The sequence below is a fragment of the Pelophylax lessonae genome, assembly GCF_965119305.1.
Source record: "Pelophylax lessonae genome assembly, chromosome: 4".
NCBI lineage: Eukaryota > Metazoa > Chordata > Amphibia > Anura > Ranidae > Pelophylax > Pelophylax lessonae.
In genome coordinates, this window is record NC_138771.1 from 77,161,157 (window position 1) to 77,179,974 (window position 18,818).

The following is an 18,818-nucleotide window of genomic DNA, read 5'->3' on the forward strand; positions in this document are numbered from 1 at the left end:
TTGAAGAAAGTGTAAATATATAACACTGGACCCATAAGGTTATCTTATTGGTTTTGTTTCTTAACCACTTGCCAACCAGCCATCATAGTTTTACTGCAGCAGGTCGGCTCTGTCCCGCAAAATGACGTACCTGTACGTCGCTTCGTGAGACTAGTGGGGGCCCGAAAGAGCGCGCACGTGCCGGTTAGCCACAGGGGGAGCTAATCAGTAGGTCCAGCAGACGCAATGTCCGCTGGGCATCTGCGATCGCTCCACGTGGAGACAGAACAGAGGTCTGACAATGTAAACACGGCAGACCACTGCTCTGTCAGTGATGAACACAGGAATCCTGTGTTCCTCCTATTTAGGAACACAAGTCTCTGTGTTCATCCAGTGAGACCATCCCCCACACAGTTAGAAATCATCCCATAGGGACACATTTAACCCTTTGATCACTTCTGGTGTTAACCCCTTCCCTGCCATTATTACAGTAACAGTGCATATTTTTAGCACTGATTACTGTAGTAATGTCACTGGTCACCCCAAAAGTGCCAAATATGTCAGTTAGGTGTCTGATCTGTCCGCCACAATATCGCAGTCCCGCTAAAAATCACTGATCGCCGTTGTTACTAGTAAAAAAATAAAATAAAAATGACATAAATCTTTCCCCTGGTTTGTAGACGCGATAACTTTTGCCCAAACCAATCAATATACACTTATTGGGGTTTTTTACCAAAAATATGTAGGAGAATACAAATTGGCCTAAAATGATGAAAACATTTGATTTTTAACTTTTTTTTTATTGGAAATGTTATAGCAGAAAGTAAAAAATATTATTTTTTCCTCAGAATTGTTGCTCTTATTTTGTTTATAGTGCAAAAAATAAAAATCACAGGGATAATCAATGACCACAAAAAAGAAAGCTCTGTTTGTTGGAAAAAAAGGACATCAATTTTACTTGGGTACAGCGTCGCACAACAGCGCAATTGTTAGGTAAAGTAACGCAGTGCCGTATCGCAAAAAATGGCCTAGTCATTAAGGGGGTAAAACCTTCTGGTTCTTAAGTGGTTAAGGTATTGATGTTGGTGTCAGTAATCTGGTTCCTGGGAAGGTGGCTTCTACACCCCAGAAGGATCTCCACAGTCTCCTTTGTTTGTAGTGTAATGTAACAAGAATTGAAATTGAAGTGCCACACCACTGCTAAGAAGTCCAGATACAACTTTACTCTATTTAAAGTTAGGGGTACAAACTAAAAAGTATCAAATGTGTTTTGGGAGTCCAAGCACCCCCTTTCTCAGGGTTCTTCCGTTGTGACTTATGCCCCGTACACACGCAACCATTGTTGGCCGTGAATTTTCGGCCAACGTCCGATCAGCCGATTGTCGGCTTGTTAGTATGATGCTTCCGACAACCGACTACGACTTTTCGGCCGAACAAAATCTGGTGTGCATGCTATAAAATTTTTGTTGGCCGTCAACAGAACGGCCGATTGTTCGTCAGTCAGTACAGATTTCGGCAGACAAAAATCAGATGAGCAAGACTGGGCATGCTCAGAGAAGAAAGAACACACGGAAAGTAAACCAGCACATGACATCACTTCTGAAGTTGGTTGTTGTTGGCCGAAAAAATTAGTGTGCAGTCTAGGCACATTCCAACCAACACAACAACACTGGACAAAAGACGGCCGATCGGTCGGCCGATAATCGTTGCGTGTGTACGAGGCATAACAAGCACAGGCCTTAACAGCAGCTTGTTGGCAGCAACCTTGGACCCCTTAGCAGTGGTGTGTCACTTCATTTTCAATTCCCATTACATTTAGATGGTTTGGGCAGTTTTATTAAAGGGCAACTTCACTTTTTTGGAAAATCTAGCAAATCATTCTACACAAGCCATATTGTAATTTTTCAATCAGAATGTCCCTTTATTGAAAACTTGGCATTACAAAATGACATGAAGAACAAGAGGAAGTCATAATTGGCAATGATACAGGTCAGAGTCTTTAACATGTAATATATAATATGAGCATAAGTCCGCCATTCAGTCCAGGGAACATCACCGTATCCACATCCCATACAATAGATAGAATAAAGGACCACAGTTGTGTCAGAACCCAGCAAAACATGTAACTACAGAGAGAGGAATTCTCTCACTGGGCCATCCAGGGCTGCCAGACCTGATATCATTTTTGTGGACAATTCCTGTTAATATAGGTCAGCTTATACATTGGAAGAACCTCATTAACCGCTTTCTCCCATGAATCCAAGAAGATGGGGGAGGATGCATTCCACTTTAGGATAATTTCTTTCTTGGCATAGTAAAGCAAATAGGAGATCAACAGTTTAGTACACGGTGGCCTCTGTGCGTCATCCTGAATACCGAGCAGTGCTGGTGCTGGGAAGACTGGAAGGGTCAACTGAAGACGGAGGTTGACAACTTCAAACACATCCGCCCAAAATCATTATACCTTTGGGCAGCCCAAGAACATGTGATGATATGTGTCTGGTGACCTTTCAGGGTTGACCCCGTGCAATCTCTGAGGAGTGTAGTACACCCTGTGCAAGAATTTCACGTTAACAAGCCTGTCCCTAAAGGAGATCATCAACTTTGATCTGTCTTCCCTATTGTAATTTATTGTTAATAAAAATGACCTTTTCTTTTAAATCTGCAGAGTTGTAATATTTTATAAAATTCAACGTAATATGGCAGCCTGAAGGCCTTCTGTACACAGTTGGGGTATAAAACTTCTCCAGAAATGTAGTTTTCTGCTTGTGTGATTGGTTCTCTGGTTTCCCCAGAAGTCTGCACTAAGATACATGTCAGATTATTGGCATCCTATGCAACAAAAATGTCATTTTTGATGAGATACTCCCAAGGGTTAATCACTTCTAAAAGAAGGAAGGCCCCGCAGATTTCCTCATTTGGAACATTGCAACTGCATCAGCTGATTAATAATGAAAATGTCACTCCCATTCAGATTCACTGTACACATTGACATAATGGGCAGCACAGTGGCTAAGTGGTTAGCACCCTAGCAGCACTAGGGTTGCCGGCTCGAATCCCAGCCATGATACTACCTGCCTGGAGTTTGCATGTTCTCCCTGTGCCTTTGTGGGTTTCCTCCCACACTCCAAAGACATGCTGGTAGGTAAAAGTGGTTGTAAAGTTAAAAAAAATATTCCTGCCAGCCCCTCTGTTCTACTAAGTGATCCTACAGGTTTTTTCAAAATTGTCCCTGTAAATACCTTTTTTCTAACCCCCCCCCCCTCCAAAGACATGCTGGTAGGTAAAAGTGGTTGTAAAGTTAAAAAAAAATATTCCTGCCAGCCCCTCTGTTCTACTAAGTGATCCTACAGGTTTTTTCAAAGTTGTCCCTGTAAATACCTTTTTTCTAACCCCCCCCCCCCCCTCCAAAGACATGCTGGTAGGTAAAAGTGGTTGTAAAGTTAAAAAAAAATATTCCTGCCAGCCCCTCTGTTCTACTAAGTGATCCTACAGGTTTTTTCAAAGTTGTCCCTGTAAATACCTTTTTTCTACACCCCCCCCCCCCCAATGTAAAGGCTACATCGGGAAAGGCCGAGATCCCTCTCTGACATCAGCCGGGAGGTCACGTGATCGCTGTGCTTTCTGCTCAGCCCCTCCCGTTGTAGCCCATAAATCGGGGAGGAGACTGGCTGGAGGTCACGTGACCAGTCAGAACTGATCTGAAGAAAGGTATTTACAGGGACAATTTTGAGAAATCTTGTACACAGTATTGCATTTCTTTGTAGAACAGAGGAGAGGAGGGACAGAGGAGATGGCTCACTCACACAGGAGCTGACAGGCAGGCAGGGAGGAAGGGGGAGAGAGGAGAGCAGCGGGATGACGGAGGCACGCAAACTGGCCACGGTATCATGGATCAGCAGCCATGATTACCGTAGTCAGTTTACATAGAGGGACACAGGAACAGGCAAGATCAGCCAGGTTTGTTTTACAGCTTACAGAGGGACATATTACACAGCACAAGCACTGTGCTGTTAAATCTGCTATTAGGGAGCAGAAACTCTTTTTTTTTTTTTTTTTTTTTTTTTTAGGGTTACAACCACTTTCATTGGATCTTGTCAAAATTGGCCCTAGTATGAACATGTATGTGAGCCAGGGACCTTAGATTGAAAGCTCCTTGAGGGCAGGGACTGATGTGAATGTAGAATATGTAGCACTACTCCCTTGGGAGCTGCTTGTAGCAGATCCCCCCTGGGGTACCCATAGCAACAACTTATGAATTATTAGTACTTTAAGTGTTTGGCTCAGTCAGGAAACAGTCCAGGGGATTTGTTTTTTCGTATTTTATTAGAACTTGGGATGGGAGAAGGGATGAGTGGGATACTCCAACTTGATGAACTATGCACAACTGGAGGACTTCTAGCTGAATTGAGTGTGGCAAGGCCGCTGCTTTACCTTGCCACTGAAGTGAAGTATTTAATAGGCCCCATTTGGGGTCCCACTTGGCACCCCCTTTACTCTTACTCTTCAGGGTTCTACTTGGCACCCCCTTTACTATTGCTTACTGTGTGACCTGACCTTCCGTTCCCTGACCTCACTGGAGTGGTCCCTCTTCCTGGGCAGACCCCTTGGCAAGCCCCCTGGTACTCACAGGCACTGTTTTTCCCAGTTGACTCTGCCTGAAGCTCCACCCTCAGCTTTCCAGGACCCTCAAGGCTCAGCTCCACACTTGGCTCACCAGGCCGACTGCCTGTGACCACCTTCCTCAGACTGCAGGAGGAGAGACAGCTGTCACCCTCCTCCTGGGACTCTGCTTCCCGCCAAGGCCTGTGTGTCACTGGCTGGGTTTCTTCCACTGTCCAACATGCTCCCCTATTGGATACAGTGGGGACACTCCCTCAGACTAAGTGAATCACACATGGACACATGCAACAGGCAAATTAATAGATCAGGCTCCCCTGATAAGCAGATGGAGCATAACAATGCTTTTGACCTAGCACCTATCTAGGAGGGTGCTACATCTATATGTGTGAAACTCTGTGTAAATTGATGGTGCTATATAAGTACCTGTAATAAATAAATAATCCAGCAAATGGCTTTTTCTTCAGAGCAGAAACAGGCCGGGATCTGCAACAAAGATTGTTAAAATCCCTGCAATGTACATGGATCACCCAGAGGGGATTGTGTTCTCAACAAAGGTGGAGTTACTCTTTAAGCTTGGGTAATTGTCTTACCCTTGGCAATCAATAAGTTCTCATTTCTATAATTCACTGGAAGAATGTACTGGTTGATCGTATCAACACAGACACAAATCCCCTACCTTCTTTCCACTATGTTTTTATATATGAAAGAAAATTTACCCAATAAAGGCTGCACTAAATAAATAAAGGACACCGTGTCATTTCCACAGTACATGGACATTGTACAGTAGTGTTTTACTACTGTGACCTCTGGAGAACCCCTCCCCCAAGAATTATGGACACGTCACTTTCAGAGAACAGACCGTGACTTCAAAATCTATCTCCAGCATCCCTTGGTATCGCAATGCCAGTCTATATTTTATGTTCTGCGTTCTTAGTAATATGCTTACAATTCTCTGCATGGTGGTATGAAAAATGACCAACATCTGATGTTTTCTTTTCATGTTTTATAGCACTGAACACTACAAACACGTACTGAATTATTTCATATTAAGTCTGCCAAAAACCTATTTGCTATTCCCTTTAATGAAATGAACAGTTTTGGGAGGTTACTTGAGTTCAGAATTGGTTGATCAGATTCAACATGTAAAATAGAAGACAAATGATTGCCAACGAGCCAGAGCAGTCATGTACCCAATGTGGTAGTCATGCACCCAATACCCTGTTATAGGAAACAACACAATTTAGTTTTAGTTTTTGGAGAAAATTCATATCACTGTCTATGGAATAGTTTAGGGCTTGACAAATTTGCCTGAAATCTAGGAGCCAGCTAAAAAAATTAGGAGCCAGTTTTTTTTTTTTTAAACTAACAACCAAGCTTTATTTAATAAAACGGATACTAAATATACACATAAATACGACTAGAACCCCACTCTCCTCTATAGCGCAATTGGATGGAAACAGACTGTCTGTCTCTTTCCATCTGATGCCATCTGATCCGATCCACGGGTTGGATAGAAAATAGAACCACCATCCGTCTGTTTTTGGCGGACAAGATCAGATGGCGGCAGATTACTGCTCCATAGAGGAGAATGAAGGGTCTGATCAGGTCTGCCTGAAAAACTGACAGGCGGACCAGATCACACAGCCCGTGAAAGGAGCCTTCGGCTGTGTCTGTGGCATGGCGATGAGGAAAGAAAAAAAAAAGATTATATATATATATATATATATATATATATTTTTTATAATAATAATAATTGAAAAAATATATTTTTTTTTATTTTTTTTAATAATTAAAAAAAAAAAGAAATTAATTATTATTATTTTTTTAATTTAAAAAATAAATTAATAATAATAACCACACTCCCTGTCCACTTACCTTTAAGCAAAGGTAAGTGGACAGGGAGATGAAGCCTGCAAAAACTTCCCTCTCATCTCCTCTTGGGAAGGAGATGAGAATGCATTGAGAACAGGCAGTGGAAACAGTCATTACTCCCAGCCACCACAAGAGGGCGCCAGTTCCCCGTTGGAAGCCTCTCTCATCTCACAGAAGAAGGCCGAAAAGCCGGGGCCTCAATTTTCGGATGGCGTGGAAGTCCGTGCACTCTGGGAGGAGGTGGGGGCGCAAAAGGGACAGGGCACCCCAGGCGCCAGGTGGCTAATTCTAGTCGCAAATGTGACCTGGCACCCGGGGTTTGTCGAGCCCTGGAATAGATGACTTGGCATTGAATTTGCTGATAATTTTGGAGCATAAGAAAGTAAACTTAACATGAAAAGAATATTTTACAGAAGATGTAGTAAATATATGAATGAACATCTTGGTAGAGATGAGGGAACTGATGGTCTTAGATCATCTGGAGACATAGAGGAAACAAGATTTAACCTCCACATACAGAAAGGCTTCTTTACAGTTGGAGCTGTAAAAATGTGAAATAGGCTTCATCAATAAGTAGTTCTGGTCAGGTCAGTAGATTGTTTTAATCACTTGCAGACCAGGCCTTTTCTGACACTTTTCACATACATGTAAAAATCTGTATTATTTGTTTTAGAATTTCTTAAAACCCTTTCTTACAACAGAGGCCCTAGAGAATAAAATGATGGGTGATGCAATGGTGGGTGACCCCCCCCCCCCCTCCCGCTGCTTGTAAAACCAATCCAGCAGCTATTTACAAAGTGTTCCACTTGTTCGAAAAAAGTTACCAGAATGAAGCCTGTAGCTGCAGCATCATGCCGGTATACCCACTCAAAGTCGGCAGCAAGTGGTTAAAAGAGCTGGACGCATTCCTAAAATTACAGAATATAGCTATTCTAACATTTAGAGGTAATAGCACCAGGGATTGTTGATCCAGGGAATATCTGATTTGCTTTCAGGGAATATCTGATTTGTCCCATTGAAGCAAATTGGATCAGGCTTTTTCTTTTTTTTTTCCTTCCTCTGAATCTGCTGTGGATGTAAGATTCTGTTCATGGAGATTTTTTTACTTTATTCGTTTTTTTTCTGTTGGTTGAACTAGATGGACATTTGTCTTTTTTCAACTTCACTAAATCAGGCTAAATGACGCCAGTAGATATCTGTAAAAATCTCTCCGAAACCTAAATCATGTCAAGTTTCCCAGCTATTTTGATACCAACACATGTCCTTCAACACTGGGCAACTTGCTCTTCCACACCATTAGTGCCTGTGTGTACATGCTGGATTTGGGGCTTTAAATGCAGCTTGTATAAATGGGCCTATTGGACTCCTTTACCTGTTCACCATGAATGCTAGTAAACCTCTCACAGGGGATGTACACTACTGGAAATTGGCAAGTTGCACTGTCTGTTTCCAATTCCTTCCCCTTCTCTTGACCAATGTAGGCATGAAAAAGAAAAGGACAGAGCGCCTCTAAGTGCAGCATTTATTTAGGCATAAAACCACAATGAGGTATCAACTCACAAGATAGAAATAATATCAGGCTTGTAAACTCCAGGGGTATATCAGGAGATAGATGTTATCCCAGGGGTCCTGGAGAATGGAAAACCTTGTGCCGGTCAGGTGGACGGATGGACACTGTGCAGAGGATCCTCCGTCTTCCGGGTTCGGCTGGGCGCCAAGGACCACGAACCGAACCCGGAAGATGGAGGATCCTCTGCAGTGTCCATCCATCCACCTGACCGGCACAAGGTTTTCCATTCTCCAGGACCCCTGGGATAACATCTATCTCCCGATATACCACCGGAGTTTGCAAGCCTGATATTATTTCTATCTTGTGAGTTGATACTTTATTGTGGTTTTATGCCTAAATAAATGCCTAAATAAATGCTGCACTTAGAGGCGCTCTGTCCTTTTCTTTTACATTTATCCACAGCACCAACTTCACTGTGTTTTTCGGAGCAAGCCCTTACAGCAGCAACTATTTATATATTGATATATTGATCTTCATCCGTTGGACTTTTCATTGGACTTTCTTTTTGGACTTTTTTGTTCTAATCACTGTTATTCATTCAGTCCATTAGTCTGTCCCTTCTCCCATCATTCATATTAGAGCCACGCATTGGTCATATTCAGTATATAGCTATCATCCCATCTAGCCTATACCTAGAGCGCTTGTTTCCTTTTTGTTAATGTAGGCATGAAAGAGCCTAATACTCACCAGTTCTGTGCTGCTGTTTTTGGGAGCCATTTTTGATCCCTATCCAATACATACGGGCCATTTTTGATCCCTATCCAATACATACGGGCAGATATGATCATTGGAGTTTCTGGCCATTATTCCTTGTCTATTGTGTGGGGGTCCTTTTATGGGGGTAAGTTTAGAACAAAATAAAATGGTATCAAATGATTGTAAAACTGGGAGCAGGATTTGCAGAATGAGAGGAAAAAGGGAAGGCTGTAATAAACCCCCTTTTCCTCATGGGAGAGTGGCTGGAATAAAGGATAGGTTTTATGTGGTAATATTTCCCTCCTTTTTTCCTCAGGTAAAAAGGGAGGGAGATTGAGGCTATCCTGAGGGAACAGCTGGAGTGGGCGTAACTTTGCAGGGGTCAGAGCACCTATAGGAATAGGTTTAGTGTAGAAGCTTCTAGAGCCCTCTGAGGCTCCTATATAAAGAGGGGCTCGCCTCAGAGGGGCTCATTCGCCTCAGAAGACTCATTGTTGTGAGTTCCCCATCCCCCCCCCCTCCCTTGTCACAGCTGTTATTATGTGGTGGGTCACCTTTGCTGTAGCAAAGGAGGGCGGTTTTAATATTTGAGTGGAAGTTATGGTTTTACCTGAAAATTTATTTATGCAGCCTGAGCCGTGGTGGCTAGGCTGTTAACCACTTAAGCCCCGGAAGATTTTACCCCCCTTCCTCACCAGGGCCTATTTTGCGATTTGGCACTGCGTAACTTTAACGGACAATTGCGCAGTCGTGTGACGCTGTACCCAAATAGAATTTATTTCCTTTTTTTCCCACAAACAGAGCTTTCTTTTGGTGGTATTTGATCACCTGTGCGATTTTTTGATCATGCGCTATAAAAAAAAAAAAAAAAGAGTGACAATTTTGCAAAAATAACAATATTTTTCAAATTTTTTCACATGAAATTCCCAAAAAAAAAAATTTAAAAATCGATTTTTTTTAACATTTTAGGCCAATTTGTTTTCTGCTACATATGTTTGGTAAAAAAAAAAATCACAATAAGCGTATTTTGATTGGTTTGCGCAAAAGTTATTGCGTTTACTAACTAAGGGAAAGATTTTTGTCATTTTTATTTATTTTTTTTTAACGAGTAATGGTGGCGATCTTGCGATTTTTTTTTTTATGCAGGACTTCGACATTGCGGCGGACAGATCGGACCCTTGACTGACATTTTTGACACTTTTGGGGGTACCAGTGACATTACTACAGTAATCAGTGCTATACATATGCACCGTTACTGTAAAAATGACATTGGCAGGGAAGGGGTTAACTTTATTGGAGAAGGAGGGGTTAAGTGTGTCCCTAGGGGCGTGCTTCTAACTGTAAAGGGGCGTGGCTTTTCATGTAACAGCACAGATCTATGGTCCTACATAGCAGGACCGTATGATCTGTGCTGTTACTCAGCGGAGAATGACAGGCGGCTTTGTTTACATTAGCCACCTGCCTTTCTCCCTCTGTAACCGACGATCGCGAGTGACCGGTGGACATCGGGTCTGCCGGTCACACGCGCGGGGATCCCAGTGAGCGGGGGCGGGAGCGTGCCTCCGGCGGCGCGCGCTCGCCCCCTATTGGCTCGCAGGCTAGTGACGTACCGGTACGTCACTTTGCCTGTACGGGGCTGACCGCCGCAGTATATGTACTTGCGGGTGTCGGCAAGCGGTTAGGAGTGTTGATGTTTTATTATATATTTATTTGAAAGTTTTAAAACCAATAATTAATAAACGGCCGCGGCCAATTATTTTTCCAAAAGTACGGGTGTCTGCCTTTTATTTTAGATACGTTTTAAAAAAAGAAATCCTGCCTACTGTCCCATGACCAAAACAAAAAGCCAACAAAGACATTTTGTGATGTCTCCTACTACTTGCTGCTTTTAGAAAGAATCTGTACCGCCAAAAAAAAAAGAAAGATGGATCTGTGTTTATCCATAAACTCATCCTGGTGACCAGTCCTACTTTTATGCCGCAAACTACCTAAAATGGGTTAATGTTTATTGATACTAAACAGAAGTCATTCGATGTAGCCGAGAGAATATCTGTGATGAGGGTGGTAGCTGGTTTGAGATGCATTGCCAAGAAATGTTTTCAGAAAGTAACTTGACCTTCTGTTTTGTGTGTTAGTGAGTGCATTCCAGGGAATGAGATTCAGCTGTTTGTGGGGACTGAACCAAAGCACAAAATGAATGAGGTAAGTTTTTTTTTTTTTCTTTCCTTCCTTTTCCCAGTTTTAACACTTTACCTTCAAATGTCCACCTAAAGCAGATATTCCATTTTCTGGTAGATGTTTGTTTTGGAGAGCTGCAGCAGAAGGATCCTCCCACCATTGTTATCAGTTGTGCCCATCCCCCTCCTTCGACTCAAACTCCTCCTGCTGCATTATTTATTAAATAATGTCCAGTAGAGGAGTGATACCCACTAAAGCCCCGTACACACGCGTCGAAATTCGGCCGGGAATTTTCGTCCAACGACCGATCTGCCGATTTTCGGCTTGTTAGTATGATGCTTCCGACAACCGACTCCGACTTTTCGGCTGAAAAAAATCTGGTGTGCAGACTATAAAATTTTTGTTGGCCGTCAAAACACGGCCGATTTTCGTGCAGTCAGTACAGATTTAGACAGGGAAAAATCTAATGAGCAAGACTGGGCATGCTCAGTGAAGAAAGAACACAAAGAAAGCAAACCAACACATGACATCACTTCTGAAGTGGATTTTTGTTGGGCGAGAAAATTTGTGTGCAGTCTAGGCACATTCCAACCAACAAACACCACTCTGGACAAAAGACGGACGATCGGTCGGCCGATAATCGTTGCATGTGTACGGGGCTTTACAATGGCCCTAGTTGGTAAGCAAACTTGAGAACTTATATAATATAACTAAAGTGTGTAATAGAGTGGAGATGAGGCATAGTTGCTTGTAGATCACAAAAAGAAAAAAATCTGGAGAAAAGGCTGACTAAAAAAAAATTATCTAGAAAAAAACTTTGCCAGGACCAGAGATCCCAGCAAGGAACTATGTCCTTACTCCTAACTAGGCAGATTAAAACTGACATCCTATGCAGGAAGAGAGGGGGTATACCCCCTGGGACTGCCCATAGGCGTAGCCAGAACCTTTTTTCTGCCTAGTGTCCTACTCCTGTAGGGGGCAGTATAACCCTTCTAATATGAATTAGAGACTGCGTCCGTCAATGAACTTAAGAGAAAAGACGGTAAGTCAAAAATCTATTTTTTTTTTGGGATAAAGTGGAGAGGGAGAGTCTGTGCTTCCGTTAAGAAGATTCATCCTCTCTATTTATCCTGTTTACTATTACTATTGAAAGTGAAAGTAAAAGAAAACCCCAAATTTTGGGTTGTTCCCAGAAAAGCAAGAGGGGAAATCTTTTAAAGGGGACACTAGTTCTGGTGGCCTGGGGGTCCCCAAGGAATTCCTTTAATTTTGCAGGGATTCCCTCTCACTTCCTGTTTGTCTATGAGACAGGAAGTGAGCGGAAATCTCAACAATGGGACACAGATGGTGAAAACCCTCCCTTGGTCTATCCAAATTGTTAAAAAAAAAGTTGTGCCTAAAATTTTATTTTAAAGAGGTTGTAAACCCATGACACTTTTTTTTTTTTTTTTGCTGCAATCTGAAAGAGAAACCCATAATGAGCTAGTATGCATCGCATACTAGCTCATTATGAAATAGATACCTTAGAACGAGCCCCCGCCGTGCCGCCCGCTCACCTGTATGACGGGCGACATGTCCAGTCGTCAATCTTCCGGGATCGCAGCATCCGGCCATCTGATTGGCCGGAGCCGCGGCGACGTCACTCCCGCGCACGCGCGCGGGAGCCGACGGTCACGGCATGGGGCTCTGAAGGAACGGCACCAGCGGCCGTTCTTCAGAGCGCATGCGCCAGTGGCGTCACTGGCTGCATATAAGGTAAATATCTCCTAAACGGTACATGTTTAGGAGATATTTACAGTACCTATAGGTAAGCCTTAATATAGGCTTACCTATAGGTGAAAGTGTCAGAGGAGGGTTTACTTCCTCTTTAAAGGTAGGAATCTTCACACCAAGGCGACAAAAATGAAACTGAAAGTTCACGCCAGAAACACTTAATGAACAATAAACATAGATCACATGCACCCCTTCATAGCACCATATTTGACATCTGTCTGTGATACAGTTGTCCAGCAATCTGCATTGGAAACATTTAGGTGGCCATTTAAGAGTGACAACATGCAATGCCAGCCCCCCCATGGTATTTACATCTCGTAATTGCAAATCCTGACTTCGAAACGCTTCCTTTGTCAGCACAGTGGTCTAGTGGTCAGTACTTTCACCTAGCAGCAAAAGGGTCACTGGTTTGAATCCCAACCACGACGCTACCTGCCTGGAGTTTGCATGTTCTGCCTGTGTGGATTTCCTCCCACACTCCAAAGGCATGCTGGTAGGTTAGTTGCTTCCTGTCTAAATTGGCCCTAGTACGTGTATGTATGAATGTGAGTTGGGAACCTTAGATTGTAAGCTCTTTGAGGGCAGGGACTGATGTGAATGTATAATCTATATGTAAAGCACTGTGTAAATTGACAGCGCTATATAACTACCTGAAATAAAAAATATGTTGATGGCACAAGGGGGTCTGAGCAACACCATAGGTTGCATGGTTTCACTGGCTGGAAGTTTTTTGTGCTGATTGCTGAACAACCAGAATGCAAATAGATGTCAGACATGGTGCTATGTATTTATCAATGTACATCTGTTACATACTTGTTAATTGGCCAATTCTAGGGTGAACTTCTACTTCAAAATAAGCAGTAAGTGAATCAGCTCTCTAGTGCAGCCACTCTCAACCTTTTTAACCTAGAGGAACCCTTGAAACCATTTTCAGGTCCCGAGGATCCCCTGCTAATAATGACTATACCCACAGCTCATGGTACAGTAGCATGATCAGTAAGTTGTAGAAAGTGTAAATAAGGAAAAAAAGAATGTAGCATACTTTGAAAACACAGGACAGATATTTTTAACACCTACCTGCTGTATACATTAAATTCATTTTCAATAACAATCTAGAAAATAAATGAATAAAATCCCAAAAAAGAAATGCATATAGCCAAAATTGTACTGTTCCGGGACAGTAGTGGTGGTGTCCGCCAACACTGATGGTCCATGTAAAAGTGGTGGTCAGTGCAAATTTGCTGATTTGCATCGGTGGTCAATCTAGGTGGGAGATCCATTTGCCATTTTTCACAGAACCCTGGTTATGAAAATTTGCTCTAGCTTATTAAAAAAAATGAAATATCAGTTTTGGGGTTGCTGATGCTTTTGAGTGTTTATTTATTTGTTCCTATTATGTTTTTTTTAATCTTTTTAATAATTTTCTAAAAACATAAGGATATCTTGTTTTTTCCCCCCAATTTGTAACAGAATTACTTTCATCTGTGTCATGTGTTGGAAATAAATATTTCTGCAATCTGAAAACACTAGATCTCAGCAAGATATCATTATGATGCAATTCTCCTTACACCAAACAGTTCGGTATTCTTATTACCATAAAACCACTTTTTTAACTATTGTATTTTGATAAATTCAATCTATAAATCACTTGCACACAGAGTTTCAGCAGATGTTCTAAACCCCTGTAGGAAGTGCTGCTGATGAAATGCTAATAGGGGTAACTTGAGACTAGTTTTCTTAGACTCCCATAATCTGTTTTCCACTCTGTACAGGAATGGTTTCCCCAGAGGATTAATATGTATCCCCAACATTGGCTCATTGTTACATCAAGTCGGGCATAGTTTGCAGAGCACTTCAGTTCCAGACATGGAGGAATTCTACATTTACCCAGTCCAGAATTACTTCTCCCTCTCCCCGTCTTATCTGGCTGTCATTTGAACAATTACAAATGTAATCATCCATATTAAAGAATCTAGTGAAAGCTGGTTTCCTCCTTAATGCAAGCGGGTTACATTTAGAATAGACACTCTGAGAAGAAGCTGTTTTATTTTACTGACGTACACCTCCATGAAATAGGACTTTTGATGTCCTAACATTCCTATCCATGGATGTAAGAAAGCAGACTTTCATTAGAAAACAATCTGACCATAAAAGATTGTTATCCCCTCTGAAATGTGTATGTTCCAGTTGTTACATAGGCCATGAACTTTGATGCCTGCCTATTTTCTGAATATTGGGCACAATAGGAAACCAATTATAATTTCCTGCCTGGCTAATATTTTTGTCTGACTTAAAGCAACAGACATAAAATGCCCCCATTTAACCCCGTTATGTGTTATCATCCATAACTTATTTTTAAATTGCATCAAAGGAATTATTTCTTTTAACCTCCAGTAGTTCCCCGCACAACAAAATAAAGTGGAAAAGGTAGCACTGGAAGTGAATCGAGGCTTTATATTGCAGAGTACAGAGAGAGCTGGCTGATATGGGAGCTCAGGGATGACCTCATCATGTTTTTGCTACTCTGTCAATATCCAGTCACAAACAAACTTGAGGCATCTTGGACCAAGCTGTATTACTTTAACTGTAGGGGAGAAAAGTGAGTTCAGACTCTGGCAGTGCTGCCTGAGTTAAAAAACTAGGCAACTAGCTGAACAAAATTGCACATTTTTGACGAGTAAAAGAGTACCTGATATATTTGATCTTGTTTTAGTACCGTAAAAGTTCCTCCAGGTAGTGGAATTTTTTGTTTTTGCATGACTTGCATTCGGGGTGATGGTACTCCCCCCACAGAGGGGCTCATTATTTCTTGTTTTAAAAAGTTTATACTTGTATATCTCAGCTGTGTATTTAGCTGTTTGCTTTCACCTCTTCTTTTTTTTTTTTATAGGTATAGTAATGAAAAAAAGTCTTTGATCCCCTGCTGATTGTGTATGTTTTCCCACTGAAAAAGAAATGATCAGTATATAATTTTAGTGGTAGGTTTATTTTAACGTTCCGTATGTCCCTATATCACCCCATCCGTTTGCGGGTGATATACGGACATAATGCATGGCAAAGGGATTGCGGATGTCAGCGGATGACCATCCGCTGAAATCCGATTTGCGTCCTTTCAGTTCTGTTCCATTTTTTGGAACGGAACAGAACCCTATTTTTTCTTACGTTTAAAAAACGGAAAGGATGCAAAATCGGATGTCAGCGGTGTCATCCGCTGACATCCGCAATCCCCATAGATATACATTATGTCCGTATATCATCCGCAAACGGATGGGATGATATGTGGACATACGGACCGGATGACACAAGTGTCATCCGTGTCCGTGAAAAAAAAAAAAGTGCCGGAGCGGATCGCAATACAGTCCGCTCCGTGTGAAAGAAGTCTAAGAGACAGAATAACAACAAAAATATCCAGAAAAACGCATTTCAAAAAAGTTATAAATTTGCATTTTAATGAGTGAAAGGTATTTGACCACTTTGCAAAACATGACTTAGTACTTGATGGCAAAACCCTTGTTGGCAATCACAGAGGTCAGATGTTTCTTGTAGTTGGCCACCAGGTTTGTACACATCCTCTTTGTAGATCCTCTCCAAGTTATTAAGGTTTCGAGGCTGATGTTTTGTAACTCAAACCTTTATCTCTCTCCACGTATTTTCTATGGGATTAAGGTCTGGAGACTGGCTAGGCCACTCCACGACCTTTAATGTGCTTCTTCTTGAGCCACTCCTAAGTGGCCTTGGCCATATGTTTTGGGTCATTGTCATGCTGGAATACCCAACCATGATCCATTTTCAATGCCCTGGCGGTTCTTACCCAAGATTTGATGGTACATGGCCCTGTCCGGTGAATTTGTCCTTTCCCTTTAGCAGAAAACCACCTCCAAAGCATATTGTTTCCACCTCCATGTTTGACAGTGGGGATGGTGTTCTTGGGGTCATAGGCAGCATTCCTCCTCCTCCAAACACAGCGAGTTGAGTTGATGCCAAATAACTCGATTTTGGTCTCATCTGCCCACAACACTTTCACCCATGTTCATTATCAAACTTCAGACGGGCCTGTACACGTGCTTTCTTGAGCAGGGGGACGTTGCGGGCGCTGCAGGATTTCAATCCTGTGCGGTGTAGTGGGTTACCATATGTTTTCTTGGTGACTATGGTCCCAGCTGCATTGAGATCATTGACAGGTTTCTCCTGTGTAGTTCTGGGCTGATTCTTCACCGTTCTCATGATAATTGAAACTCCAGGAGGTGAGTTCTTGCATGGAGCCCCAGACCTAGGGAGATTGATAGTTATTTTTTGTTTCTTCCATTTGCGAGTAATCCCACCAACTTTTGTCACCCTCTTACCAAGCTGCTTGGTGATGGTCTTGTAGCCCACTCCAGCGTTGTGTAAGTCTACAATCTTGTCCCTGACATCCTTTCACAGCTCTTTGGTCTTGGCCATGGTAAAGAGATTGGAATCTGATTGACTGATTAATTGCTTCTCTGGACAGGTGTCTTTATACAGGTAACAAGCTGAGATTAGAAGCACTCCTTTTAAGCGAGTGCTCCTAATCTCAGCTCGTTACCTGTATAGAAGACACCTGGGAGTCAGAAATCTTGCTGATTAATAGGGGATCAAATACTTATTTCACTAATTAAAATGCAATTTAATTTACCGGTATAACGATTTTGAAATGTGTTTTTCTGGATAATTGTGTTGTTCTGTTGTTTTGTTATATATAACAATTATATTGTTATAAAATGATAGACTGATCATTTCTTTGTCAGTGGGCAAACAAAATCAGCAGAGGATCAAATATTTTTTTCCCTAATTGTACACACAGATATTAGGGAATGTCTACCTGAAATAGGCATTCATTTTTGTATGTCTGTAAGCCTTCCAAAACACCCAAGTTTCAGTGGGGAAGTGAACATAAAAACATTTTCGGGCCAACTCATTTTCATATTTCCTAAAATAGGCTGGTGCTGTGGGTGCCAGCAAAGCATGCCAAATCCTATAGGCCAGTGGATTGGGGTACCTGAAGTTTTCATAAATTACAAATCCCAGTGGGCATCTAATATCTGTGAGTACTTTAACTTGAACTCCTTATTCCACATCATTTTCCCACTATGGCCCTAAAGTAAAATGTAAATGATATAGCCACATTGTATTTCCAGCTCCCATAACCGTGTCATGTTCTGTATTGTTTCCATGCATGTTCTATGCCTGGTATTGTGTCTATTGGGGCTTACCTCCACCCCTGTATATGTGTTATATGTATGTTTTGCAAAGCTTTAATCAAAATGTATTCTTTAAGTAAAAAGTAAGAAATGGGTGCAGAAATTTGTATTTTTACTTGGAACTCAAATCCATGGACTTTATAAAAACATTCAAACATCTACATAAATATCTGTGTGCGTGTTTATTGGTATGCTTTTGGTTGATATCACCTAATTTATTAGCACTAATTGTCTCTAATTGATGTTAGCTATAGTACTGGAAATGGATGCAAATAATGGGGAGCATTATTAGTCTGTTTAGCCCCCATTAATGCAATTTATGAATGACTATTCCCCCTAGGGGAATGTAATAAATTTTATTTTCATGGCTAAGAATATTTCAGCCCACATGGGTGTCCTATCTTCCCCCCATTTTAAGAAATATATGTTTAATTCAATTACATAACCATTTGCTATTTTTATGTAACATATAGAGACATACTGTATATCATTCAGGAAATACTTTATTAGCATTACCATTAATTTATCTGCAATTCTTATTAGGGATTTTGATGGGCCATATTTTTTTTCTATGCTGAACTGAAGTGCATGGCTGCAATAGATTTCAATCTTTAGTGTTTTTGCCTTTTGAATTGTGCTCTTGACTGTGAAAAGCCACAATATCAGTGATTATTTATGACCTGCATAAGGTGTCCAGATGTACAAGATGCAAAGAGTAATGTGTTCCTTGATGAAACGTGATCATTACATTGCATTTGGAAGCTATAAAACTCTGACCATGGACTATAATCTGTCAGTGATCTCCTTTCAGTAGTGTGTGCATGTGTTCATATGACATTCTAAATCACAACGCAAAAGTGAGTCTGCTGCAAATCTCTTTAATAAACCAGACCCATTTTTTATTGTAG

At 41.6% G+C, this 18,818-nt stretch overlaps 1 protein-coding gene across 2 annotated transcripts in view; it reads left to right on the plus strand.

Annotated features, from left to right (window-relative positions):
- BNC1 (basonuclin zinc finger protein 1) overlaps window positions 1-18,818 on the plus strand; it is a 66,491-nt gene that overhangs the window by 24,998 nt on the left and 22,675 nt on the right. For both annotated transcript variants that reach the window (XM_082254019.1, XM_082254020.1), the window contains exon 2: window positions 10,876-10,942. In XM_082254019.1, the coding sequence (XP_082110145.1) occupies window positions 10,934-10,942 (9 nt within the window). In that variant the 5' untranslated portion in view covers window positions 10,876-10,933. The remainder of the gene's footprint in view (window positions 1-10,875; window positions 10,943-18,818) is intronic.